This window comes from Trichoderma harzianum, assembly GCF_003025095.1.
Source record: "Trichoderma harzianum CBS 226.95 unplaced genomic scaffold M431scaffold_15, whole genome shotgun sequence".
NCBI lineage: Eukaryota > Fungi > Ascomycota > Sordariomycetes > Hypocreales > Hypocreaceae > Trichoderma > Trichoderma harzianum.
Genome location: NW_020209263.1, coordinates 305,264 through 332,242, shown reverse-complemented (window position 1 = coordinate 332,242; position 26,979 = coordinate 305,264). Strand labels below are relative to the sequence as shown.

The 26,979-nt window shown below is 51.1% G+C and overlaps 8 protein-coding genes across 8 annotated transcripts; 4 read left to right on the top strand and 4 right to left on the bottom strand.

Moving 5' to 3' along the window:
• Positions 1 to 334: 334 nt before the first annotated feature.
• M431DRAFT_96145 (hypothetical protein) lies at positions 335 to 1,516 on the top strand (the record flags this gene model as incomplete). The annotated part of the gene is made up of 1 exon (XM_024924792.1): positions 335 to 1,516. The coding sequence occupies one exon, from the start codon at positions 335 to 337 to the stop codon at positions 1,514 to 1,516; it is 1,182 nt and encodes a 393-aa protein (XP_024769788.1).
• A 141-nt stretch (positions 1,517 to 1,657) lies between these two features.
• M431DRAFT_260874 (hypothetical protein) lies at positions 1,658 to 3,619 on the bottom strand. The gene is made up of 2 exons (XM_024913867.1): positions 2,804 to 3,619; positions 1,658 to 2,684 (listed from the first exon to the last, which is right to left on the bottom strand). Exons 1-2 carry the CDS (start codon positions 3,418 to 3,420, stop codon positions 1,799 to 1,801), a joined length of 1,503 nt encoding a protein of 500 aa, XP_024769787.1. The 5' UTR covers positions 3,421 to 3,619; the 3' UTR covers positions 1,658 to 1,798.
• Positions 3,620 to 3,812: 193 nt separating this feature from the next.
• M431DRAFT_260941 (hypothetical protein) lies at positions 3,813 to 4,726 on the top strand. Its single transcript, XM_024913868.1, has one exon. It carries the CDS (start codon positions 4,205 to 4,207, stop codon positions 4,616 to 4,618), a length of 414 nt encoding a protein of 137 aa, XP_024769786.1. The 5' UTR covers positions 3,813 to 4,204; the 3' UTR covers positions 4,619 to 4,726.
• Positions 4,727 to 5,291: 565 nt separating this feature from the next.
• Positions 5,292 to 7,669, bottom strand: M431DRAFT_512322 (GMC oxidoreductase). Its single transcript, XM_024919820.1, has one exon. The coding sequence runs from the start codon at positions 7,212 to 7,214 to the stop codon at positions 5,463 to 5,465; it is 1,752 nt and encodes a 583-aa protein (XP_024769785.1). The 5' UTR covers positions 7,215 to 7,669; the 3' UTR covers positions 5,292 to 5,462.
• A 1,144-nt stretch (positions 7,670 to 8,813) lies between these two features.
• M431DRAFT_486085 (hypothetical protein) lies at positions 8,814 to 11,078 on the top strand (the record flags this gene model as incomplete). Its single annotated transcript, XM_024916356.1, has 11 exons — positions 8,814 to 8,841; positions 8,934 to 9,069; positions 9,149 to 9,172; positions 9,240 to 9,450; positions 9,508 to 9,600; positions 9,674 to 9,681; positions 9,770 to 9,893; positions 9,981 to 10,268; positions 10,366 to 10,450; positions 10,523 to 10,936; positions 11,005 to 11,078. The coding sequence occupies 11 exons, from the start codon at positions 8,814 to 8,816 to the stop codon at positions 11,076 to 11,078; spliced, it is 1,485 nt and encodes a 494-aa protein (XP_024769784.1).
• Positions 11,079 to 12,817: 1,739 nt separating this feature from the next.
• On the bottom strand, positions 12,818 to 14,062 carry M431DRAFT_499554 (hypothetical protein; the record flags this gene model as incomplete). Its single annotated transcript, XM_024917812.1, has 3 exons — positions 12,818 to 13,620; positions 13,693 to 13,991; positions 14,013 to 14,062. 3 exons carry the CDS (start codon positions 14,060 to 14,062, stop codon positions 12,818 to 12,820), a joined length of 1,152 nt encoding a protein of 383 aa, XP_024769783.1.
• Positions 14,063 to 16,069: 2,007 nt separating this feature from the next.
• On the top strand, positions 16,070 to 17,017 carry M431DRAFT_486083 (hypothetical protein; the record flags this gene model as incomplete). Its single annotated transcript, XM_024916355.1, has 1 exon — positions 16,070 to 17,017. One exon carries the CDS (start codon positions 16,070 to 16,072, stop codon positions 17,015 to 17,017), a length of 948 nt encoding a protein of 315 aa, XP_024769782.1.
• A 313-nt stretch (positions 17,018 to 17,330) lies between these two features.
• Positions 17,331 to 26,401, bottom strand: M431DRAFT_512318 (hypothetical protein). The gene is made up of 7 exons (XM_024919819.1): positions 25,314 to 26,401; positions 25,086 to 25,257; positions 20,524 to 25,034; positions 20,396 to 20,447; positions 18,113 to 20,325; positions 17,990 to 18,049; positions 17,331 to 17,894 (listed from the first exon to the last, which is right to left on the bottom strand). Exons 1-7 carry the CDS (start codon positions 26,077 to 26,079, stop codon positions 17,797 to 17,799), a joined length of 7,872 nt encoding a protein of 2,623 aa, XP_024769781.1. The 5' UTR covers positions 26,080 to 26,401; the 3' UTR covers positions 17,331 to 17,796.
• Positions 26,402 to 26,979: the final 578 nt, after the last annotated feature.

Genomic DNA, 26,979 nt, shown 5'->3' with positions numbered 1-26,979 from the left:
ATTGAGCGTTCACATGTTTGCCCAGCACAAACCGGGCTTGATGGGGAGCAAAGGGTGATAGAGAGACGTTGCTGGTGCGAGGTCGAGGTCGAGGTCGAGGGAAGCTTATCGTGGGGTAGGATTATCAGGACCCCTGCTTTAGCGCCTGAAGCACTTCACATGCGCTAAAGCGACATAACGAATAGCTGCCGTATCATGTATCCGCCACACGTCACTTTCATCGAGGCGCAACTTCGAGTTTTCTGCTTCTGCAACACTTTGATAGCCACGACTTGCAATCGCCTCCTCATAACCACACAACTCACCCTTCCATTCTAAGCTTCTCAACAACATAATGGGTCTAGTCGATTATTCCGAATCCGAATCGGAGCCCGAGGTTGACGCGCCCAAGCCCGCCGTCAAGGCTGCCCCGAAGAAACCTGCCTTCCAAAAAGTCGTCGATCGATCAAACCCGGGCAAAATCATCGTCAATCTCCCCCAAGCCGCCTCTTCCAACGACAAAGGCGCATCAAATGGCGATGGACCACCGGCAAAACGCGCGCGCACTGGTGCTGGTGGCGGGCTCTTTTCTGGCTTCAACTCGTTTCTGCCGCCGCCAAAGAACGCGGCAAAGGCGACGCTGAGCAAACCATCAAGTAGCCAAGCCCGCCCCATGGTCAATCTCAAAACCAGTGCCGAAAAGGGTTTCAGCCGTGATGAAGAGCCTTCAAACAGCTCTAGCAACGCAGATGCCGCGCCTGGAGGACTGAGCTTGCCACCTCCTAAACGATCAGCCGAACCATCAATACCGGACACGATGAAGCCTGCCGAGGAAGTCAAACTTGTGGGGAAGCCGTTGATGTTTAGGCCTCTCTCTGTTGCGCGGAATACAAAGAAGAAGCCTATAAAGAGCACGGCAGCTCAGGCGCCCGCAGCATCAACAGCGAAATCAGTAGCGTCAACTCAAGCTGCAACCTCGACAACTAGCACAGCACCAGAACCGGTTGCAGCTCCAGCGCCGCCTCCGAAAAAGACATCACTATTCTCAATACATGTGGAGGAGCCATCAGCTCCAGCATCGGTGTCAGCAGAAAGGGGGGCTTATGAACCTCTGTTTGAAACTGGAGAATCCGCCAATCCATATTCTATGAACGGGCCAGAAGACTATTCCCAGCAAATAAACAGTGGTCAGATGGCTACCACCGCAGCAGATACGAGGACAGAGTCGTTGGACAGCATCGCCGATGATTTGAATCTTTCCGCCGCAGCGAGACGAGAGCTGTTTGGAAGGGGAGGTCAAAACCAGACGGCACAGAAACTCATCAACTTCAACATGGATCAGGAATATCAACATAACGAAGAGCTCAGAGCCGCTGGCGAACAACAAACGCACAACCCAGTACGCGCTATAGCGAGCGGCAAACACAGTCTCCAGCAGTTGGTGCGGAACGTGTCCAACCAGCGGGAGGCCCTGGAGGAGAGCTTTGCAAAAGGCAGAAGCAACCGTCGGGAAGCTTCAAGCCGCTACGGCTGGTAATGAAAATTCCAACGGCATTTTGATTTGGAAACGTCAAATTTGTTCTTGTTAGCGACATGAAATCATTGAAGTGTATTTTGTTCCTCCCTAAATGTGTGTGCGAATCGCATTGCCAAAATACCCTCCCCCCTGAAAAAGAAAACGCCTATTCACCGCGCTTGCCCAAACGAAAGTAGAACTAATAGTATATAACATGAGATTTTTGAAGAGAAGATTTAAAAAAAAAGTTCATATGCCACGTCACTTTGGTGAGATAACTCCTGAGAAAAAGAAAAGGGGGTATCAGAAGGTTTCCACCGCAGCTGTTTTACCTATGTTCAGCCCGTTGCCGCCCATGAGGAAGCCCCATTCCCCGCGCGTCACGGGCGATATATCGTCGTATGCGTGAGGCGTCATGGGCCCTATGGCGGGTGAGGGGGCTTGCAAGTCCTGGTTGGTGGCTGGACTGAGCATCTGGTCGATTGTAAACCTGCTGTTCCACATGGATGCGTTAGATCGGTCAATAGGTCGTGCCGTGTGGACTTCCTCGTCGGGGTCGTTGGCCTTTACTACTATTGACTTTTCTTCATCTGCGGGTTCAGGTTTGGGTGTGAAGTCAGTCTGTAACTTCAGCGAGGGGCCGATTCTGCGAGGTGTCGGTGGCCGGGAGAGTTTGACGGCCGTCATGGCGACCTTGACGATGCCCTCGTCGAGGATCGTGCTCGAAGGGCTGATGGCGCCGTCCTCCCAGTCGTCGACGAATTTATTCTTAGGAGGAAGATGGAGAACAAAGGGTTGGGGCGGACGGTCCAGGGGCATGCCGGCGATGCCGCCAACAAGGTCCGGGCCGCCGTAAGCTCGCCGATACATGCGGTCGAGCTCGGTGATGGCGGTGTTGCTGACGCTGAGCCAGTCGTAGGACCGAAGGAGGTCCGCTCTGGTGACTTTTCTGCCGTTGCTGGCCAGGACGTAGCGGCGCAGCTCGTCGACGGCGTCTTCGAGGCGTAAGGCCGAGGATGTTTTGGAGTAGCTTGACAGCGCGCTCTTTATGCTATAGAGGCGGTCGAGGGTGAGTAGAGTCAGGCCGTCTGACGAGAAGAGGATTTCGTTTTGGACGACGGAGCTGTGGAAGAGCTGGGTGGTGAGATCGCGGGTGCTGGGGCTTGTGAAGGGGACAAGCCATCCGCTCCTGGAGACGAAGCTTTTGTTAATACATTTTCTTCTCTTCTCTCTCTCTCTTCCCCTCTCACACACTCTCTTTCGAATCTCTACTAAGATTGAGAACTGGGGAGCATGTATTGCGCTTACCCAACGCCAAATTTGTTCCCCGCCTTGATGAGGGTGCTCTTCAGAATCTTCTCTGTTCGCGGCGACACATCGCCTGAATGGAAGCAGCGGAGGCCAGTGCAATTGGGTGTCGGCGGCCCATTGCTATCGGTAGTCGTCAATGACGATGTCGTGGACGGCGTCATCGGGGGTGGCGACAAGGGCGTGGTGGGGGAGAGCGGCCACCGGAACCGAGGACTCGGCGATGGCTCGGTGATGGGAATGGGATACGAGATGGGCGGTACAGCGCTCCTAGGACTCGAGCCAACAACATGCTGCGAGGCGGATCGCATGAGATGCTTCAGAGCCACGACGGGGCTGGAGAATCCGAGCCTGCTGCTGCTGCTGGAGCTGCTGCCACCGGTGGGCAGAGGCGAGTCTGGGGTGCCGGGCATCGAGTGGGGGATTGGCGAGGGGATCGAGTTGAGCAGCTGGTAGTCTCGCTTGACGATGATGAGGGTCAGGTGGACGGCTTTTTTCGCTAGTTTGTTGGAGGTGTACTCGAGCACGGGGACGAGATGAGGCGCGATGTGGTGGGCGTCGAGAACGGACGGGCCGGCCTCGAGGGGGGAGGAGATGCGGTCCTTGAGCGGCGCCATGGTCTGGATCTCATTGAAGGGATCACACAAAAGAGGTTATTGCAAAAGGAGAGTGAGTCAGAGAGAGACAGAGAGAAAGTCGTCGCCCCAGAAATGCCTCTTCCCGGCTTCTTCGACGGTTGGTCATGCCCCTCCTCCAAGGTGAAGAAGAATTTCTGGCTCGATGCTACTGCTGCTGCTTCTGCTGCCGCCGCCGTCCGGGACCCGACGTCGTGGAGAGCAGAGAAGAAGCGGAGCCGGAGACGGACGGCCGGCGCTCTCAAGATATTTCAATCTTTTGGGGGTAACAAAGTTACCAACAGTCAGCAGTCAACAACAAAGAATAACACAGGCAGGGCCCGCAATGTCACCTGAAGAAGAGCCCCAGAAGTCAAATCAGCGGAGCCTTGCCCCTGCGTCGAGTTATTTTTGACAATAGAAACCGTTGCTTTTTTGCTTTGTTCGAAGAAGTGGAAATACCAACAACGCTAGGCCGGCCCATGCAGCAAGCCCGGCGCCTAACCGGGGGATGGAGGGGGGGGATACACACAAGACGCCTGCTGCTAAGCTTTATATGGAGCAAGGGTAGGGGAAGAGATGCATATTCACACACGTTGTTGCCGGGGGCATGGGAACATGTGGCCGGCCCTGGATCGAGAGAGAGAGAGAGTTTCCACTTACATGGACGCCATGCAGAGGGAAATGGAATTGTGAAACTCGCCCTGTTAGGCGGCCCCGCTGCGGGAGGACAGGTTGGGAACCATTCGGAAAAGCCTGTCCAGCTTGTTGACGAGTGAGGCAAAACATGTTTGTGTGTTGTCGGTCACGTCACGATGAAAAGGCTGACAGGATTCGGGGGGGAGGGTTTCACAATGAGAGCCTCAGACGTCAAGTGTCCTACCAACAGAGAGAGAGTCCTACAGTACAAGGCAGCAGCCGTGGCAAAGACAAACAAGTGATGAGCAACACAACCAGACGATTCCTCATGGCCTGGGGTTATTTTCTGCAATGCTCTTGTTTTGGGTCTCTCGTCACACCCCTGTCACCGCTAAGATTCGATATTGATGGTGGGGAGCGGCGTCTGATTCGTCGGTCGCGTCACAGGCCGGCGGCTAAACAAGGTTGGGGTCTATTTTTAAAGACGGGATTCTGGATGGTGATTGGTCGGACGAGTCTTTGTCGATGCGCTGGGAAACCTTGTATCGAACAATCTGCATGATTTGCTTAGCGTTGGTGTTTCCGAGAGTTGGTTGGGATTGTGATGCGATGGGCAAGGGGGGAAAAGAGAGTGCGGGTTTTTTCTAGAATGGGGTTAGGTGATGTGATATGGGAGAAACTGGTGGGACAATAACAATGAGGAAACTGGTGATGCTATTTTTAATGTTTCTGCATGGAACGGGAAATGCATTGCGACGTTGGTTTCGGAGTTGATGGTTATGGGGGGTCTTGTTTCGGGCCCCCCCTTTTGCTTGTCATTTCTTTCCATGTGGGAGAAGGAGAGGAAGAAGCTGAAGTTGGATCTAGTGGGGATATGGCGGGGTGGTTTTTTTTTTTCTTTCTCTCCTTAGGATTGATGTGTTGTCCCTGCATAAGGAGGAAGGCTAGATTCGATCGCTGGGATTGTTGTTGGTGGTTTTGATGCGGCTGAAAAGGTAGCGTGTGATTGAGATCGAAGAGGGTGTGCAGGTGGTTGATGGTGAGTGGATTGTATTGTGACGAGTGACGCTGTGGCTGGATATGGTGTTTCAGTTGATGCTGTTTGCCGATGATATATTGGCTTTGGATAGGTAGATGCTGGAATCTGTTTTGATGAATGTCTGCATTCTTTATTGGAATCATGTTAATTAGTTGCCACTTCACTTTTGCTACAATGTGTGGGAAGAAGTTGTTTTTAGCATCATATCAATTAAAGACTATCGTGTACTCAACTATCCAACCAAAACTCGCTCACGCCAAAACTCGCGTCAGTGTAAACACACAAAGGAAATCTATGGTATCCACCCAATTAGAACATCCTAGAGGTAACAGTTGAAAGCTTTCTCACAAGCCTGTGGGAAAACTTTTTAGTAGAGGTCCTTGTAGGTAGCCTTGATCATGTCGGCGCCCTTCTCGCCAACCATGTAGACCGAGTTCTGGATTCGGCAGTCGGGGATGACGGGCATGATGGAGGCGTCAATGACACGCAGGTTCTTGACTCCGTGGACCTTGAGGGCCGGGTCGACGACACCCTGCTCAATGTTCTTGGAGAGACGGGCACTGCCGCAAGGGTGGAAGGCGGTCTGGCATCGGTCGAGGACGACCCTGCGCATCTCCTCGTCGTTGTCGAGGGGCATGTCCCAGGGGTACTCGTCGACAACGAGGTCCTTGAAGCCCTCGCCCTTGGTCAGGAGGTCGTAGCTGAAGCGGATACCCTCGCGCATGGCGATGATGTCGAGCTCGCTCTCGAAGAAGTTGAGGTTGATGTTGGGGTTGTCCAGGTAGTTGTTGCTGGCCAGGGTGACTTCACCAGGCTTGGAGATGGGTCGCACCAGGTCGACGACGACGGTGGTGTGAGCACCGACCTTGGGGACGGGGTAGTGCCACTGGAAGGCGCTTCCGAAGATGGAGACAAAGTCCAGCTCGAAGTGAGGCTGGCCGTCGGGGCAGAGAGGATCCTTTCCACCGTTGGCCTTGACGGCGGCGCTGTAGACGGGGTCCTTGGCAAGGTACTTGTCGATACGGGGGAAGCCGACCATCTCGAGGAAGCCAGAGCCAACAGGGCCGGAGAAGTCCTTGTCGTAGGCGGCGTGGGCCTGGACATTGGCCTGGTTCTTGCGGAGAATGGTGTTGTCCATGCCGTACTCGTCCTTGACCTTGAGGACGAAGGGCACAGCCGGGTGGTCAATCAGGTTCTGGCCGACGTGGCGGGAGTCGACAATGCACTCAATGTTGTGCTTGGCCAGCTCGCGAGCGGGACCGATACCGCTGAGCATGAGCAGCTGAGGGCTTCCGTAGACACCCTGAGACAGGATGACTTCGCGGTCGGCGTAGAAGCTGAGCTCCTTGCCGTCGGCGCCGACAACGGTGACACCCCTGCAGGTGCGGTCGGCGTAGTCGATGAGGAGCTTCTTGGAGTGCACCTCGGTGAGGACAGTGATGTTGGGCTTGTTCTTGAGGAAGAGGAAGCTGCCGTTTCGCTGGCCCTTGTAGATGGTGTCGGCGCAGTGGTACAGACCAATCATCTCACCATCGTAGATGTTCTCAGTCAGGGGCTCGCCCATGGAGGTCCAGGCCTTGGTGAGGGCATCACGGAAGGGAGCCATCTCAGGGAGGAGCTCGGCGTGGGAGACGTTGATGGGACCGCCAGAGCCAATCTTGGCCAGCTCAGGGTCGTAGAGGCCCTCGTCGTCGTGGTAGGTGACACTCTTGCGCAGGTAAGGGACAAGAGGATCCCAAGTCCACTCCTCGCCACCGTACTCAGCCCACATATCAAAGGTAGGCTTGCATCCGGGGATCCAAGTGAAGTAGTTGAGAGAAGAGCTGCCACCGAGGATCTTGCCACGGGTGTTGGGCTTCTCGATACGCTCGTAGTCGTCACGCTTGACAATGGTGGTCTTGTAGGCCCAGTCATGCTTGCTGCCACGGAGGTTCATGGCGTTGGAGGGGGTCATGATCTCCTTCAGCTGGTCGGGGTTGGCAACACCGGCCTCGACGATGAGGATGCGGACATTGGGGTTCTCAGCGAGACGACCGGCAACGGTGTTACCGGCAGTGCCGCCACCGACGACGATGAAGTCGAAGCGGTCACCAGAGTTGATGGGGGTAGTGGAAGGCATGATGAAGATGTTGTTGATGTTATTGTTTGATTGGATTGATTAGGTGTTGAGAGTTGGTTTGTGTGAGGTGGTTTGATACTGAGCAGCTATGTAGATGCTGTATGTAAGATGTTGTATTGAAAGATGTTTTTGAAAGATGAAATTAGATGTTGATGCTTGATTGTTGGATTGATTGCTTTGATGTGTTGATTGTGTTGATGCTGTTGTGAGTGATGAATCCCAAAACCAATGCCGTCCACCACCTCCCTCTTATATCCTTCATCCCTCACAGCTTCACATCTCCAACCATCGTCATCGCCTCTACATAGTACAAACCTCGGGTCTTCGGCATTCCACTAAACCGCATCAGATACGCCATCTGCATCTCCTACGCGAGCCTGCCGGGCGTCGCCATGCAAGATCTAATGCAGCTGAAAATCCACCCACTCTAGATGACGATGCTCGCACTATCGGGTAGTGAGTGTAAGAGAGTGTAAGCCCAAAGAAAAAAGAAGCCGAACTTTGTTTTCTTCGGGTACAGCGCAAGAGGCCCCACCATGGCGAGGCTGAGCCGCCCGTTTCTCGGCATCAAGCCACAGCCGGGCTTCAGCTGCTCATTGGCAGATAATCCCAAATCTACGTCATCCCCTGCAATCCCGCGTCTCCCATTGGTGCATTATCCCTGTCAGGCTCGCGGTGGCTCGCTGCGGTTCGGCGTCGCTGTCGGTGGGGCCCTCCGGAGATTTCTCGTCGTCCAATCAGCGTCCCCCTTTTCTTCGGCTGCTGTGGCTGCAGCAACGCCTCCGATTGGTCGTGAAAAATGCCTCCTATTTTTTGGTGAATTTTTCTTGGAGTGTCACTGTGTACAGTAGCTGGCGTGTATGCCGAACTTCCGAGTTAGAGCCTTCCGGCGAGATTTGCAGCAGGTTTTTGGTTTTTGCAATACTTTTATTCGTCCATCTTAATTTGAGCTGCATAAGGCTGATGGCTAGCCAAAAGAACGATGTCACGAAGCTAGAGATGCTGGGTTGTGAAGTCTATCACGGAGATGTCAAGACACGCTGATTGGAGACTCATGTCAAGACTCCTCTCCTAAAAGCTAAGCTATCTAACAAGTACATACAAGACGGGCAAGCGAAGCACTTGCAGGGCTTGATACTTCCATCCTCGTACTAACTACCTGATACTGCTCCGTAGCTGTCTTTCTATTGGCTCCGGCTCTGCTGGCTCAAGTCCCGATTGTGGACCGAGACGGCTCGGCCCCACTCTTACAACCGAAAAGTTTGCGACGGTTGGAACTCGGAATCGGGAATCGGGAGTCAAGTGTCATGCACAACTACGACATAGACAGACTCGAGTATACTCAATCGGGTCTATAGCTTAGCTACAACGTGTTGGTGTGAAGCGAATACATGTCATTGTCATTGCCGAAGTAAGAACGAGCAGGACGTAACGTAGATAAAACTAGCAAAACAGAAATCAAGTATATCAGTCTATTCATCCCCGAGGCTCATTGCACATCAATTCATCTTCCTTCCATCTGTGTCACTCTCCTACCTCCTGAGACTTACAGAGACTTAGTCTATATCGCCACTCTCATAATCTCAATACTCCATCAACATGACTTCCTTTTACACCGGCGCCGAGGGTATGCCTATCTCTCCTCATTTCCACCCAATAACATCAAAGACTCTACTGTTTAGCCATCCAATTGTTTCGACTAACACCATGTCTTCCCAGGTTGCCCCTACCCCAATCCTTCCACAAGTGTGCAAGTCCGCAACCCCTCAGGTGGTGTTGGAGGCCTTGTGTTGCTTCAAGATACCCAGTTGATTGAGACGCTGGCTCACTTTAACCGCGAAAGAATTCCCGAACGGTACGAAAAGATACTCCAACGTAACATCAATCTCGTAATCTCAAGTACACAGTGACTAACATTATACTTTCTATCTCAGTGTTGTTCATGCCAAGGCTGCTGGGTAAGCCCGTTCTCACTTATACGCAGATATACAAGCAATCAAGTCAACTAACAGTCTAAACAATCAGTGCTTATGGTGAATTCGAGTGTACACATGACTGCACCGACATCACTTCCGCCAGCTTCCTCAACACCATTGGAAAGAAATCAGACGTACTCCTCCGTATCTCAACTGTTGGCCCCGAGCGAGGCTCCGCCGATACCACTCGCGATGTCCACGGTTGGGGCATGAAGATCTACACTGACGAAGGAAACCAAGACTTTGTCTGCAACAACATTGTGCGTCGTTAGAGTGACAACTGGTTGATTTAGTTTGTCTGCTAATGCATCCTATAGCCCGTCTTCTTCGTTCGAGACCCCATCAAGTTCCCTTCGCTTAACCGCTCTCACAAACGCCACCCCCAAACAAACTTGGCTGACTCGGATATGGTACGTAATTTGTTCTATCTAGACTGCTTCTTAGAGGCCAAAGAGGATATGCTAACGTGGATATCTCGCTTAGTTCTGGGAGTAAGTAAACTTTTCAAATCAAACCAACAGCATAGTGTTCTCCTCAGATGAAACAAGAAACGCCCGTCTAACGTGATGCTACCTACAGCTTCCACCTCGGCAACCCCGAAGGTATCCACGCCCTCATGCACCTGTTCAACGACCGAGGCACTCCAGCTTCTCTGCGTAACATCAACGCCTACAGTGGCCACACATACAAGTTCACCAAGGAGGTAAGATGAGAATTTCCTTCCTACTTCAGACTAGGCCTAGACGCAGCAAAAGATGCTAATCCAGCCGCCTTTTTTCAAAAACAACAGGACGGCAGCTTCAAGTACATCAAGCTCCACCTCAAGGCCCAAGATGGTGTCAAGAACTTCACCGCCGCAACCGCCACCAAGGTTGCGGGCGAGAACCCGGATTTCCTCACCCAGGACCTCTTCGAGGCCATCGAGCAGGGCAACTTCCCCAAGTGGGACGTCTTCGTGCAGGTCATGGACCCCAAGGAGGCCGAGACGTACAAGTGGAACATTTTCGACATGACCAAGGTCTGGCCTCACAAGGACTTCCCGCTTCGCCAGATTGGCCGTCTGACGATGAACCGTAATGTGAGCTTACCCCTCATTTTTTGCCTTGTTTCTTTCTTCCTCGCTTGGTTGGTTTTTCGAAAAAGAGGAGTTTTATCCTAACCTTCGCTATGCTTAGCCTCAAAACTACTTTACCGATATCGAGCAGGCTGCCTTTTCGCCATCCACCATGGTGCCCGGCATTGCCCCGTCTGCTGATCCCAGTATGTTTACAAACCAAACTCCGTCGGTCCTTTTTTTCAGCTGCTAATCAAATGCCTCCTCTTTCAAAACAGTCCTGCAGGCTCGCATGTTTGCCTACCCCGATGCTGCCCGATACCGTCTCGGTGTTAACTACCAACAACTGCCGACAAACCGCAGCAAAGCGCCCGTTTACACGCCCTACCAGCGCGATGGCTTCATGAACTTCACAGACAACTACGGGGCCGACCCGAACTACGTCAACTCGTCGCTCAAGCCCACAACTTTCAAGGCCGCCGGCAAGATTAACTCCACCATCACTGAGCACGAGAAGTGGGTTGGCGAAGTCAGCAGCTTCACGAGCGAGATCACTCCTGTGGATTTTGAGCAGGCTACAGCCCTGTGGCACGTCCTTGGCACCCAGGAGGGCCACCAGGACCGGTTCATTAACAACCTTGCCGGCCATCTGTCCGGAGCCAAGAGCGCTCAGATCCGAAGCAGGGTCTATGGTGAGTTACTGAAACAATATTTTCCCCTGTTGACGCAGATTTTTGAGTACTAATGGGTGTGTCGGTAGAATATTTCTCGTATGTGGACAAGGATCTTGGAGCTCGCCTCCGGGAGGTCACTGAGGCCAAGGTCGCCGCGTAAATTGCCAGGGATAGGATGGACATGGGCTGTAATTGATTCATAGATACCTAGGAATGGCAAAAGATAATCGGGACCTTGTATTTCTCCTGTGAGTCGGGATGTAACGGTCAGCATACGTGAAAATAAGAGCAACATAATCAGCATAATCAGCATAATCAACGTCCCAATGTCCCCATACGTGTTCACTTTTTCAACATCAACTAGATGTACTAGCTTGTTCACTGGCTTCTTCGGCTGACGCGGCGCATTTCTGGTTTAAACCTGCCCGTGCTCCACAAAATTATGGTTGATTTCTCTTAAAAATATCCATGATAAGAATCTTCTGTATGGTGGGGAACACCAGGGCCTATGAGGTCTCTCTCTCTTACACTTCCTGAGTCAACGTACTCCTAGGTAGTCTAAGAGACCCCCCTTGAGATTCCCCCGGCTCTGTTTGCCGAGTTCGCCTTTCTTGGGGCTCCAATACAAAGTCCTAAGCTTCTCTTGACAGCTGCCAATCTGTATCGTCGTGTACCAATTCCAGATCTTGGTGTAGTAGCATAGGACTATCCATGTAATGGTAGCTATAAACACTCCAGAGGCTCTCCAGGGGTGTTTACAGATCCAAACAATGTAGTTTCTATGTTTTCGCCGGACAAGACAACGTCTCGCGGAATGTGGGGGATTTGAGGCCTCACTTACAAGATGCCGGAGGCAAGGAAAGACACGTAAATGAGGAGAATACTACTCCATTTTTGCAATTGTCTCCTCTTGAGCTGCCCCAAAAGTTTCTTGCAGCGCTAGTAGGTCACAGGTAAGACGTGAGACTTTTACACGAGATTTTGAGGCGCGATTCCGTGCTCGCCCTGTTTGTAGTATTCAGTTCTTGGATAGCTACGTCTACTCCATACAGCTGCAACACATTAGCATTCCCACATGCCAACCGTTCTTCGGCAGTAGCACCTGTGGGGGGAAGCCGCATCAACCGAGTCATTCATCCCACAGGGACACCGGGAATGTTCGCCAGGCACCCCTTGTAAGCGATCTAGATACTTGTTGATGTACCTATCGGCCGAGCGGTGGCGGATTTTGAAATGATCCCACGACTAGCGATCCATCTCATTGCCACTTTGGCTGAGAGACGGGGTAGTTTGTGTCCGCGGACAGACTCGGAGGCCCCTGGGCGCGATGGAAGTGGTCGCGTCAGGGGGGGTTGTGTATGGTGTTCCGGCGGACCCCTGTTTTCGTCAGATACTATTGGATCGTGAACCAACAATTTTCCCGCACTCTCACAGCATGGACATCAAGGATAGAATGCAAGAAACACGAGCCGGGCAGACGTCATAGGCGCGCGCGGGGGTTACGGACGCATTCCTACATTTGTTGGGAGAACTTCCTGAACCACCCTCGCGACGAGAAGCACTCGGCACGCTCTTCCGTGAGAAGCATTAGCACCACGATTGATTGCTAAGACCAGCATTACGGCTGCCACGTCAGTGCGGGGGATGAATATGGTGGGCGACTGAGTGGAATAATTGGAAGAGAGAGATGGTCCTTGATGCACGTCTTGAGCACGTTGTTGCGATAGGATTGCGAGGAAATCAGGCTGATTTAACCCACTGCTGTTGGGCAGCGTCGAATTTAACTGCAGCTATCTTTTCTAGTATCTGGTACAATTGCTGCCCTCTTCTTGTCTCTGGTACTATCTCTCGCTCCCTTCTCATATCTGCTACTACCGTTCCCCCCTCTTCTCATATCTGCTACACACACCATTTGTCTTCAAGCCAACCATCGACATTCACCACGCGAGGACGGCGATTCAGCAGTTCCCAATTGCCTGACAGACCAGACATCGCTGCCAGCCGTACGTTGGCCCATTGTATATCAATCATCAGCCTCATCTTGACTGCGTCTTCTGCCGGCAAATTGAGGTTGAATACTTGCCCAGTCTGGAGACGGTAGGAGCTAGATTTTTGTGATTCCTTAATAGGATCATCGTCTTGCTCTGTTATCTGAAGCATTTCCTGGATCATATCGCGGTCTGGCTGAGCACCATCTTGTGGACTAATATCATGACCCCTAGGCATCCAATAAAACTGTAGTTGAATGGTGTGATAACCCATTCGACGAGAAAAAGGGATAATGCATAAGCATTTAAGGCCAATGAGACATTTCTTCCACCAATCTCGAAGAGTGGGATGTAGGCAAAGCATATTCCAGGCTTTGTCAGAGCAACCAAGTTCCGAATCAAGAAGCCCAATCATCTGAGCATGACTCTCTTTACCCAGGAGTCTGGTTAGATGAGAGAATTGCTCACGATAATATGCAAGGCCTGCTTGGGTTGCGTTGATTTCGAATGGCACAATGTGGCAGACTTCTGGGTAAGCCGCTCCGGTGAGAACACAGACTCCACCATCGCGGGCGATGCACTTGGCTCGTTCGTCTGCATTTTCGTCAATAGGTATCTCGCTGCCTGAAGACAAAGTGTGTGTGTCGTCGGGAGGTACTGTAGATGCGGTGCCTCTATCGATGATGGCGTCATCCGGCATAATGCCCAGAACCACTAGATTACAAGATTAGTACACAAGCAGACAGCAACCTGTGAGGCAAGCATTGAAATCAAGGGAGTGCTTACTAAATAAAAGATAGTCCTCTAGTTTAATATAAGGTATGTAAGGAACCATCGGCGTGGCCCTGATGCCACGCAAATGTTCCATAGGTATCACTAGAAAATACACAAATTGTAAAGCCGTAAACTGGAAATCCCCGTCCTCGTCCCGTTGCGCCTTGCAGGGGGACTCGTCATAAGCCACTTGGATTACATCAATCAACTCCAGTCGTAGCTCGATTTCCTCCAAGCGGATGATTGGAGCAGCTTCTCTAAAGGATGGTCTTTTCTCTACCCACCGAAGGAGCCCTTGTTTGTCTTCAAGACTCTTACCCGGTGCGAGATACCTCTGAAAGACCACTCGAAGTTGGTAATCTACCAATAGGTGTGTGCTCATCTGGGCGATAGGAGAAAAGATAAGTAAGGGAGAATAAATCGAAGAAGTGTGGATAAGATGTTTTGCTTTTGTGAAGAATATAAGTCAAGTTTTTTGATTGGGGAATCTGGAGTTTGTGAAGAATATCAGTCAAACATTTTTGATTGGGGAGTCTAGAGATGTTATATATGTGTTCGATTTCTGCCTGTTATCTGGCATGAGGCGAAAAAGAGGAGTGATGAAAAGTTATTGAAAAGTAAAACGAAGCCATAATTACCTGATACTTGGAGTGAATTGTTCAAGTTGCGAAAAGCCATAGTACCTATATATTCGGAGTCTTCCTATTTTCACCGTAGAAGATTGCTATTTTCACTGTAGTGGCCCGTGCCAGTACTGAAATAAATGCGCACACACCACCAATCCCATCAACCATACCCAATTACAGTGCGGCGCCCTGGTGCACCACGTACATTTACTTTACACACCACATAAGACTGGGCATTGATTTCAATCTTGCCCTTCAGTCTTCGCTTATACATCAGGAAGATCGATATCATAATAAATTCCTTCCTCAGTGACGATCGCCTTAAACAGTCTCGTCTATGGCGAGGCTGGCCGCAGTAGCTGCCGCCGCCCTCGAGCCAGAGCTCGAGACCGAGACCAAGTCTAAGGCCGAGTCTACGGCCGAGGAAGTCATTGAAGTCATCCAAACCATCCAACCCAGCGCCAACGAGCTAAATAAACTAGTCAGCCCGTAAAAAGTGTTCACATTAAATTGGAAGGGCCGGAAATGCGATTTTTTAAAGGAATTAGCAGTAGTGTTGTAATATAATATTCTTTCCCAGTGTGCTATACAGGGCTTTAGTATACAGGCGTAGTAATTGCAAGTAAGGAGTAAACGTAGCTCGTAATGTAGAGTACTACGGTAAAAATGGCAATCTTCTACGGTGAAAATAGGAAGACTCTATATTCGCCTGTGGCTTGAAAGTATGGTGATTATCTCTCAGCTTCCTTAATAGATAAAGCTCCTATGGAGACTATGCTTTTTTCCAAAGTTGGGACATCGCAAAGTTAGAGTTTCACGGCTTTGATGTTAAGTACAATGGCTTCAATGGGGATATACTATTGAGAGGTACTAATTAAAGAGTTGAGGTATCTACCTAGAATAATGTCTTCGGCAACTGCCGGTGTATCTCAAAGCCCTCTACCGTAGAGTCATCTAGATGAGTCTAATTAAACATCCTCATTATCTAAAAAGTATACACAAGCCCATTAAGAAGCACCACAAATTTAACGCCCTCCACCATATTCATCTGAATGACTCTTATTAAACATCCTCATTATCTAATAACAATATACACAATCTCATTAATACAAAGCACCACGAACCAAACAATACAATCCCCGTTCCAGGGTATCTCCGAAAGCAGTAAAAGTCAGCGAGCTACCTCCCCGCTGACAATCCCCCAACCCCCGATTGGCCGCACGAATCTCGGAATCCCTTCGGATCTCCCAGAACTGGATCCGTTGACGTCAGAGACAACTTGCCCAGCATCTGAAATCTCACTTCCCATCTTCAGCTTTCCCATCCCAAAGAGAAAAAGCACATGCAAAGCTAAACTACATAGTGAAAAAAAGTAGGCTAATCCCAATCTATAATTCACTGCTCATAGAACATCTTTAGCTTCGAAATCACACCATGAGCTTTTTCCCTTTTGTAAATAAATAAGCAAAACCACCTCATTTCTTCTTCGTCTGTCCCCCTTTTCTAATTGAGGTATGGACGCGATAGTCAATCGCATTGCTACCAGTGCCGTGCAGCTTCGAAGCCAGAGACTCGTCCGATTTGATTGCGGTCAGAGTTGTCATCGCTTGTTTGTAGCTCAATCTCAGCCTCAGTCTCGATTCCGTCAACTAAGACCCCGCTCGTCCCTCTCAGCATCACGACTTCACCCATATAAATCCTCCTCAGCCGCCCTCTTTCACTCATCAACACCATCCTTGAAAAACACAGCTAAATCCAGCACCATGAGCATCCCCCAGGCCGTCCAAAACCCCCTCACAAAGGCCGCCACCTTCCTCGTCCTCACAATCAACTCCTCCTCCCCCTCCGCCATTCAAACCGTCCGCTCCGTCCTCTCCAGCGTCCAGGACCTCTCCAAAAACGTCTCCCTGCGCGATCTCAACTCCCAATTCTCCTGCTCCGTCGGCATCGGCTCCGACGCCTGGGACCTTTTAACTGACGGCATTTCCGGCCTCCGCCGCCCCAAGGAGCTGCGGCCCTTCCGTGAGATTGCCGGCGCCCGCCATACCGCCGTGTCCACCCCCGGCGACCTGCTCTTCCACATCCGCTCCGACCGCCGCGACATCTGCTTCGAGTTTGAGCGCCAGCTTCTTCTCAAACTCGGCGACGCTGCGACGGTAGTGGACGACACGCAGGGCTTCCGCTACTTCGACGCCCGCGACCTGCTGGGCTTCGTCGACGGCACCGCCAACCCCGTCGGCCCCTCCGTCCCGGACGCCGTTCTTATCGCCGACGAGGACTCCGATTGCGCGGGAGGCAGCTACGTCGTCGTGCAAAAGTACGTCCACGACATGAGCGGCTGGACCGGCCTCTCAACCGAAACCCAAGAGGCCATCATCGGCCGCACCAAAATCGACAACATGGAGCTCGACGACCAGCCCGACGGCCACCAGCAGGCGCACAAGACGCTGGCCACAATCGAGGACGAGGACGGCAACGAGCACAGCATCCTGCGCGACAACATGCCCTTTGGATCGCCGGGAGCCGGCGTCTTCGGCACGTATTTCATCGGCTACTCGCGCCGCCTGTGGGTGATTGAGAAGATGCTGGAGCGCATGTTTATTGGCGATCCTCCTGGAAAGCACGATCGTATTCTCGACTTTTCTACGGCTCTGACGGGAACTACCTTTTATACGCCGCCGGCCTGGGTCTTGGACCGGCTCGGAGACTGAGGTGTTGTTGTTAAGCTGAGGTTGTATAGTAGGAAGTTGATAACAAGACGTTAGATGGCATGCACTTCAAATCACGTGCATATGTATATACTTACATCAACTGTACATGTCACATTGACATGGTTCATGTAAATCAAAGTGACATTACCCAGAGGTGGCTTTACACTGCACATTCAGACACGTCTGTCATGTCGGCCTAGTCTCGGCATCTTTCGGGGAGACACAAGCAAATGACACTACAGCTCACACCAAAAGTGACGCGGTGATCCTCTGCAAGAAGACCAACAAGACAGAGAATGGGAAAAGGAAAAATAAAGAGGAAATCAGTGGTATAACATTGCTTCATACCAGTCTATTCAGTCCTTGCCGCGATTAACAAACAAACCCTTCTCCTTGCCCTAGTTCGTGATTTCGTAATTGCTATCTCATAGTGAGCTGGGATTTCCCTGCGCCTTTCGCCCCAATGCTATGCCCAAATCCTTCACCATGGTCTTACAGAACCTGCTCACCCATGCGCTTCTATATCGGCCTGTTGTTGTTTCAGGCGACGGCGGTTTCCTGATTAGTCCGTCCGGGTAAGGAAAAACGACATAGGGAGGAAGGTGTATGATGAGACCGGCAGTAAAATAAAAGAGGAAAGGAAATAAAAACAAGACCAAGAAAAAAAACAGTATCGAACTGTAAACATCAACCTGGACCCCATAAACTCCACACTTGCCTTCTCTATCGAAATCAAGCAAGTTTGTCAAACTACCCTTCTGTCGGAAGTAGTATACGCCTCATATAGCGTTTGCATCATCCGGCTCCCCAATTTGCTGAACTCCGAGGTCTGGCGGGCAATCCACCGGATCTGATGAGATACAAGAACCCTCCCAGTCTAGAATATGTGAAAGCAAGGTTAGCAACAGGGGTCGCTAAATCTTTTGAAGCGCAGCCGGCGGATGCGCAACTGGTGGATGGCAAGCAGCATACCGGAACCATCATCCTCTACTTCTTCATCAACAACAAGCCTCCTCAAGGAACCTACGACTTCTGTGTAGATGGCATTAGGATAGAACAACTATCTTTGTGAGTAGTCAAGGAGTATATACATACCGTTTTGGAGCATTCTGAAATCGGCACCATTGTCGTCACTATCCGGGTTTTCGCTGAAATAAGCGCCGCATTTACTGACTACTCGCACCACAGCGCTCGCAGTCTCACGTCCAATGAGTATGCGACGCCTAATATGTGCATCGCGGAGGTAGAGCAGGCACGCTATCCCCAGCCTTTGAATAACATCTCTTACGGCCTCTCGTCCATCGTGCATTGTTGTGTCTTCTCCAGAGACCTCGGGCGCTAAGCTGAAGAGCTCTGTATCCAGAAAGTGCTCGGTATTGTACCTCAGCTCGCTGTCTGGGATTACAAGAAGATGAGGTACCCAATCTGGCAAAGTTTCGAGGCTATTGGCTGCCGTGATTTGAGCCATGGAACCGTCTTTTCTCTTCAAATGTAACGATGTCTGAAAGTGCTCCAGAAACGCCATGCCTTCAGTGCTATGTAGGCTCTGCGCCTGAGCGGCTATATGCCGTGTGAGGGTCTGGCCGTGGTTAGCAGACAGAGTGTTTTCCAGATAAGCGCTGGCGCCTCGCAGGAATGGATCCAACGGCTCCGTCGTCGATTCTCCTTGAAGCTTTCTCCGTAGCGTGTTAAATACCCTGAGATCCATTTGGGTCGACACTGCTGTTAAGCGGCCCAAGATGTTGTGGGTAGCCTCACGCGCTTGATCAATGGCGAGGAGCTTTTCGACGAAAATGCTCGACAGCTGACGCTCGGGGTGGTCGTGAATGATGTGGACTTCATCCGACGTCCAGGGAAACGGTGGCTCGCGGAAGGCCAGTCGTTCTTCTGGCGCGTCGACAATGTACTGCGCGCCTAGTGTAGGCTCAAGCTGCGATAAAAGGTAGCTAATGAGCTTTAGGATCGATGCATATGGCGGTGGACGGTTGGAAGGTCGCCGATAGATGCTGTGCAACATTTTTGCGTAGTTGGGTTGCAGGTCCATGGACGCATCGGCTGCAATAATGCGCAACAGCTTGACTAAAAAGTCGTTCCCCAACATATAAGCAACCTCCCGTGGCCCGAGCATGGCAAACTGGAGCATCATGCCAAAGACTTCATCCCAAGAGCGTATATGGAACTGAAAGTATCGCCAAAGACGGTCGAACGCGGCCATTACCTCTTCTAAGACGTATGATTTCGGAGGAGACTCTCCGCGGCCTGAAGAGTTGGATGCAGACTCGCTCCCATCATCATCCTGTACCGTAGCTGGTCGATCGTAAATATGCGGTGTCTCAGTGGCGATTTTACCCAATACAATAGCCATTGTGGAACCAGTAAAGGCACGGACGTTGGCGTCTGGATTTCGTTGCACCAAGCCCCTAAAGGCCTCGTGATGGACATGGAAGTAATTGAAAAACGAAAAGGCGCAGGCTCCGCAATCGACTACGGCTGAGCGGATCATGGCCGCGAATGAATCAAAACTTGGTGTGCCTTCGACTCGAGTAACCAGTTGGTCAAAGTGGCCAAGAGCCATCTCCATTGCTAGGGTTTTTAATGCGTGAGGCGGTACGGTTGTTGGGCCATTATCTGAACTTTGGGGCTGAGGCTGATCTGGGCTGGGAGACGATGCATATTCGAGAAATTTTGCGTGCCTGAAACAATGCTGCACAAATTCTACGTGGCTGGGATCATACAGGCAGTGTCGCTTGAGCAGCACCGTATTGTCATCGAGAATATGTTGCTTCAGGGGGGTGTCGGTGTCAATGTGCAAAGGGGTTATGGCCTCCTGAATATACGGTATGGCTTGCTCTGCAAGGAGGGATGAAGAGCGTTGGTAGAACAACATGTAGGCGCTGTAGGTCTTGTCAAAGCTTGAGCCACCGGAATCAAGGCTCATTTGCTGGCCTGCGCTACCCCCAAAGGCGCTGGCCGCCATTTGACGCGGGTCCCATGGCGTTACGACATCGTCATTGAATTCTACCCAGCTGGGACGGTCCACCGTCGATGCCCGCTCTCGGATATAAGAGTAGTAGTGCCCTGATTCTGCCGTGCCCGCATGAATAAGGATGCCCACTAGCTCAAACATATCCTCTTGCTGATCCGTATCCGTTGGGTTACTGAGGTGGTCGATTGTATATGGCCTCATATCGATTGTCGAGGGGAACGAGAAGTAGTCATTGACTTTACTCCGTTGCTGCGTACGAAGATTAAAGTCGAATCGCTTAAGGTGGAATATCAAGTTATCTGGTACTTCTTTCAAGCATGCCCTGTAAAGACGCTCCATCAGTAAATTGCCTAATCAAGTTATTCCTTTTCTTCTTCTTTATCAAGACTGACCTCTTCACAGCATCGACGTGTCGGTCGCAAGAGGAGCACTTGTACTTGTTATCTGGAGAATCGCCCTTCGTCAGCCAAAGGGTCTTGATTAAAGCAACACATGAATGATATGAGTGCGGTTCACTTACCACCTTCCAAGACCTCTCCACGCACATAAGCCTGTAGGCTTTCCTGCAGTGTGCTCTTCCCATGTATATCGCACTGTATGGCAGAAAATGGTTCGAGCCGTTCAGATACATGCTCACACTCTTGCGACTTGACTTGCTGGACAAGCTGCCCGCCGTAGATTGACCGCAGCGCTTTCTTCTCGTCATCTGTCATACCCTGGGACTCTAACCGGTCGAAAAACAAGCTGTAAAACTCTTCCACGTCCATTTGGTTGTGAATGTCAATTAGGACGTCATCATAAGTTTTGATAGAGCCGACTAATAGACCAGGGTCGACACAGCGGCGGTAACTATCTTGCAAAAAGCCGAATATCTTTTGCGTATGAAATAGCAACTGCTGAGAATCATCGGAATCGTCAATTTTGAATTCGAGTATGAATCGACGGAATGCTGTGTTCATAAAGAGCTGAGTGAGTAAAGAATTCAAATAGCACGTGTTTGAGAGATTCCGCAAGCCCACATAGCCGTGCATTCTGATGGCCTTGTTGCGATCAAACTGGTATGATAGATCGTAGATATAGGGATCAATGCCATCTTCTTCATCCAAATAGTATGGGACAAGATCATTGAGGCACTGTAGCAACGAGCTGAACCTGGACCGGTTTTCCTTGATCAATGTGAAAATTGCTTCATACAGTTTTGCTCGCGTATCGGTTCTCAGCAGCACCCTTTGTACGGGCTGTGCTGGATGAATTCGCCGCTGTGGGAAGAGGTGCATATGAAACAGGGTCTCAGCAAGATCATCTGGTAATGTCGCAGAAGCAGGCAGCGTGCTATCTATTTGCAGACATCGGAGAAGAAGAGTCAACAGACCATCTGCCACAAAATCCTGCGAATCTGGTTGATCGAGTCGTTCCTTCGAGGTGTGGCTGAGCAGCAGCTCACAGACCTGCCCAGCGAAGAGCGGAGTATTGACCTCGCAAGGTATGGCCTGGGCGCCTCTGCAAAAGAGGTAATCAAGCCCATCAAAGAACTCCTGGCATTGGTGATGAGAACCAACTGCTTCCAAGAGAAGGTTTGAAGCAACCAACCAAAAGTATTGCATCAGGGGAGACGGCGGCCTAGCATCTTCCGGGAAGGCATTTATAGCGGCTTCTTCCATTTCCACTGCCTTTCTCATCATACCGACAACATGCCTCCTTACCGCTGAGCGGGAATCAAACAGAATCAACCTATGGAGGATGCTCTTAAACGAAGGAAGATTCACAAGGTCGTTCATAAAGACGCTGTGCATCAGACACAGTTGCAGTATGGAGGAGAGCGTGGTGTCGATTAAAGACAGCGAGGACTCCCCTTCCCCACCATTCACTGCGTCGGTCAAGATGTCGACAAGGCGACTTGGATTTGGATACGCAACTTCGTAATCGGTAGGCGATGTTGCCAGTGCCCGTGCGCTCCGTAAGAGCTGCACAAAAGTATGCATTAAAGCTCCCATAATCTCAATCTGCAACGCAGGATTCATCTGATCCAGAAGGCTCTCATCTGACATTGCCTGTGCGATCAAGGTGGAAGACGTTCTTAGAATCTCTTTGTAGGAGACTCGGGAGACTCCACGATCCTTGTCCCATCCAACTTCGTCGCTATTAGATTCCGCCAAGCGAACTGATTCAATGTATTTGGAAAACGCTTGGACGGCATATAGACATTTGTAAGGCTGGCCTTGGGGGAAAAGATCCGTGTACACGGTTGTTGGGCTCTCAAACAAGTCGATGATGTGACGGTCGGTGTGGAGCTTGACTAGGAGGCTGTACATTTCCTTTGCGATCTTATCTTCCATACCTAGGTGGCTCCAGAGCTCCGAAAAGTGAGACATGACCTGAATCTCGAGTGGTGATGCAAAAGGCGGGACTTGACTCGAGCTTGAAAGATCATTTTCCTCGCGTCTTACTAATATCATGCCTTCCTCAACGTGTAGCCTTTCTAGAGACGTACGCATCTGCTGCGCCAGGGGGAGGAATTGTCGCCCTTTGTAAAACGCACGATAATTATCGAAGCCGGTCTCGAACTTCAAGTTAGATAACAGATGAGCTGCCGTGTTCAGCTTTCCAATGCGCAATGATTTTATTTCCGTTGCCTGGCCACCGTCAAAAGACTGGTACTTGAGCGTTGTGAGATCCCCTTCAGCTTGGCATGGCGTCTCGTAAAAGATTGATCGGAAATCGGGAGCACACATGGTGGGTTTCGTATAATGAAACTCCAAAAAGACCCGGAGAAGCTGCAAAGTTCTGGTGAAGATACGCTCCTGCTCTTGCACCTCCTCTTCGGTTGCGACAATTACCATTGGTTCATCTTCGCCGCTCGAGGTTCCATCACTCGATGCTTTAATTTTCCTTGCAGAGTCATTCAACTGGACCAAGCAGCGGTCGACAAAAGCTGATTGAACGCGACGGGCTCGATTAAAGGGATATGCCGTAATGACTGGACTTTTAATGTAGACACCAACGGTCAAAGTGCCAATTGCCTCCTCTGCAAGCGCCGCATGGTCGGTGCCCATAACAAATCTCCAGAGTTGTTCAATGCCGTTTTCCTCTAGAAACGTATCGTCGTCAAGGTCACAGTCGACATCAACATTATTAACTGCTGCGAGGACCATTTTCTTGACACAGAGGAGCATTCCTCGGCCAAAACAGGAAGAGGGGAGATTGGGCAAATATTGAGAGAAACAGAGCTGCAGAAACGGATTTTTGGATACCTTCCCAGGGCCAATATCTATGAAGATATCCCAGCCTGAATTTCTATCGTCATCACAAAGACAAGCTGGTCCGACGAGCAGATCCCAAAGCTTTTTCCCCAACTCTTCGGATATTGCGTCTGGTCGGAGGCGAATGAGATTGGCAATGAATTCTTTTCGTGGCAGGTTGAAGCGTCCGAAGACCACCGAAGGGACACCGACAGTCCGCGCCAGCTTAATAGCGTGCTCCAATTCTTCCACCAGCAATCGTACAAGATCATGCTCTTGAATGAGAACGTTCATTTCGTCAGCCATATTTGGGCGAATGGCCATTGATAAACAGCATAAGCTGCCCAGTGTGGTGGGTGACTTGTCCGCAATATCTTTGACACAGCTTGAGTATAATTCTTGACGCCCTTGGCTATCTGGACCAAATTGCAAAAGGACCCTGAACCTATCCATAAGCGTTGATTGCGCTTCAAGGGTGAACGACTGAGAGGCGGGTGAACAAAAGAACGCCTGTCTTAGCAATCTCAAACAGAGGTCATAGGGAAGAAAACCGAGCGTTATTCCCTCCGCTCTGCATCGCAATGTTAGTTCCGTGTGTAGGGTCTCCCAGACGGCCCTGATTGCCTGGCTGAATTCTTTGGGCGGAAGAGCTTGGAGCTTCTCATAGATCGAGATGATTGCAGGATAGTCGAGAAGATTTGCGATTGAGTTTGTCATCTTAGCAACAGCTTTCGCTACGCGGGGATCCTGACTTTCCGTAATTCCCTGCCACAAAAGATCGAGATGCGACTTCTGGTACATTTTAGTAACAACCAAATATCCAATGATGTTGGAGCTCTCAGTAATAAGTTCCGGATGACAGGTTGGGCCGAGAATGTAATCTACCAGATTTGTTTGGAGAAGGATATGGCCCAGGTGGTCGGTGTAACGGCGGTTTGGGACAGCACTTTGAAGGCCGTGTCGTTTCCAAGCAGTGACGAGGTCAGAACACATGGTAGAAACGGAATTGACCCGTAGCTGCATCTGGCCAGATCGAATCAGCTTCTCAAGGATGCCCACTTTCCACCCCCATACAATGGCATCAATAACTAGCGGTCCTTCAAGGTCCGGATACTTTGCCTTGTACTCGTTGAGCATTGTGATATTTCCCTCGTCATCACATAGAAGACAAAGTTTGAGCAAATCCGCCAATGCGGCGATTTGTACAGGAACCCCATCACTGCTCAGAGTTCCCACATGCTTTTCAATGATTGCGAGTAATAGCGTCGAAAAATCTCCCCAAATGCTGTAGACATGGATCAGATCTGACCTGGCAGCGGCCTCATCCAGTGTGCTTCGGCGCGAAGTTCGATAAGACTCATTCAGACAGTCTGTGAGAATTTGAATTATGGGCGTAAGAATATTGACCAGTCTCGGTAATGCTTGTACGATTTCGATGAGGCGCGTTGCAAAGACGCAAAGAGACTTGATGACCCCTCTAGCAAAGTCATGCAGTTGTCGTGTGAAATATGCAACTAAATTTGGTCTGCCCAACAAAGCAACATTAGGCGAGCCAGGATCGTTGCCGACTCCGAGGTTGTTGCGCTGCGCCAACTGATGGAACTGTCGAAGATAGTCCAGAGAAATCAATGGCGGGGCTTCGGAACTAGTTTGCAAAGCATCGATTTGCCAGTCGCGGACTGTATGGAAATCGACGATTACAAACTGCGCCGTGAGCGCAACAAAAGAGTGGGACAGCGTCAATGCCAATCTCTGTAGGATTGGCAGCCTCGGAGGGGCTGAAGGGGAGAGGCTGGGTAATGTCAGCTGGTTGGTCTCAAATATTTGTATCCTGATGACATACTTTTTGTTTATAATAAGAGCGCAGAGACCCAGGAACGATTGCCAAAAGGCTCTGTTGTTGTAAGCCGACTCACAGATGACTTCCGGGTCTCTGGCCTTTGCGAACTCGACAAATAGGTCTAACCACACCCGGAGTTGCTCACAGATGCCCATTTCTTGCTCTATGGGTGGCTCTACAAAATTGATTAGCTTCTCGAGGCCAGAGATGAGGATATTGCCAAAAACTTACGTTCGGATAGGAATTGACGTAGACGGTTCACAGTCTCTGGTAGAGTATCTGAATCAAGGTAAGGAAACTGCATGGTAGGGTCTACAGGAGGAGGAGGATTGCTAGCATCGAGGGGGCTGAATGTGTCGGCGGCCAGTTCGATCCCTGCCTGGTCTGGCATCTCATGATCGGCAGGGAACAGCTCTTCAATAGGCGGGCTGAGGGAGGCGCGCCAGCCTGTGGGCGGAGTTCGTGGACCGCCATCGGTATTTGTGGTTACATCAGGCTCAGCTTCCTCGACGCTCTTCTTGGCCTTGTCCTCTTCTGGGGTTGCTTCTCGAAATGTTGATGGAGAGACGTAGCGCACGGGGGCAGTAGGGGAATATCGCATACGGGTAGGAGATGCTGATGATGCTCTCGACGGCGGGTTTCTAAGATTAATAGTAGTGACTCGGCTCGACGTCGGGGGGTCGGGAGGAATGGTCGGGGAGTCGACATTCTGAGGCGGGGTGCGAGGCTGTTTGGATTCCTGGCTGGGCTGGACGGTGCCGTCAAGGGAAGGGATGGTGTTGACCGTGGTGTAGAATGGGCTCGAGCCCGAGTCGGACAGGTAGACGCCTGTCTCGACCGATGCAGATGGCGAGCCCGAGCCCGAGCCCGAGGCAGACGTGCGCCGGCGCTTGCGGGAAGAGACGTCGCTGTCGTCGAAGGGATTCGGCCGGGTCGAGCTTGGCTCAGGAGAGGCCTTGGGCCCCGGAAACTCGGACGTCGCTGGAGCCAAACCCATCTGGCCGGTGTGCGGGATCGATGCAGCACGAAGCCTGGAAGTCCAAAGACGTCACGGCGACGCGAGGGCCGTCTGGGCGGCAGCTACAGAAAATTAACATGTGTGAGAGGATGAGTGCGGCGAGATTGAGATAAGCATGAGCATCGGGGCCGTGACTGTGACTGTGACAGGGATGAGAGAGGCTGCAGCTATGCACCGTAGATGGAGATGGAGGACAAGCAATCTGGAGAGCCAGACCGATGCATCAACCCCAATATCAATCCCGGAAGAAAAAAATAGTGGTTGCAACTCGCGATCAAGCCAAATCGGCATTGGAGGGACGCGGTGCTTGTGTGGAACTAAGGCGAGGGGTAGCTATCAACTGAGGTAATGCTGTGGTGGGGAGGGCCAAAGAGGGAAATCGGTGAGCTTAGCAGCACATCAGGTATGCGGCTACTAAGGTGCCATCCATGGATGGTTTGCCTTACCTGGGGCGGGTGTTAGCGCAGTACCTGCGGCGGTAACTGCCAGTGGATCAGGCGCCGACAGGTACCTGATTCGGATATATTCGTATGGGTATTACTGGGTCAGTACTGGGGAGAGGTAGAGAGAAAAGCAGAATGCGCTGGTGCCTGAGCGGTCGTGATGGGTGTGTAAAGTAATGTGTAAAGTAATGCGTGCAGCAGTAGGGATGAGGTGAGGGCACGAGAAACTATGGGTGCTTGTAACTTGTGAGGCAGTAGGTAAAGTTGTGAATGGCGGAGCCTCGACGGATTATATAGAGAGGGCAGGGGAAAGGAAAAGGCACCTTCGATCAGCCAGTCCGTCGGGCGCAAAATCCAGCAGTGCTTTGGGCTGCGTTTCTGCGCTCCGGCTGCGACTGATGCCATTAACTTTGCAAATGCCTGAATGCGCCACGGT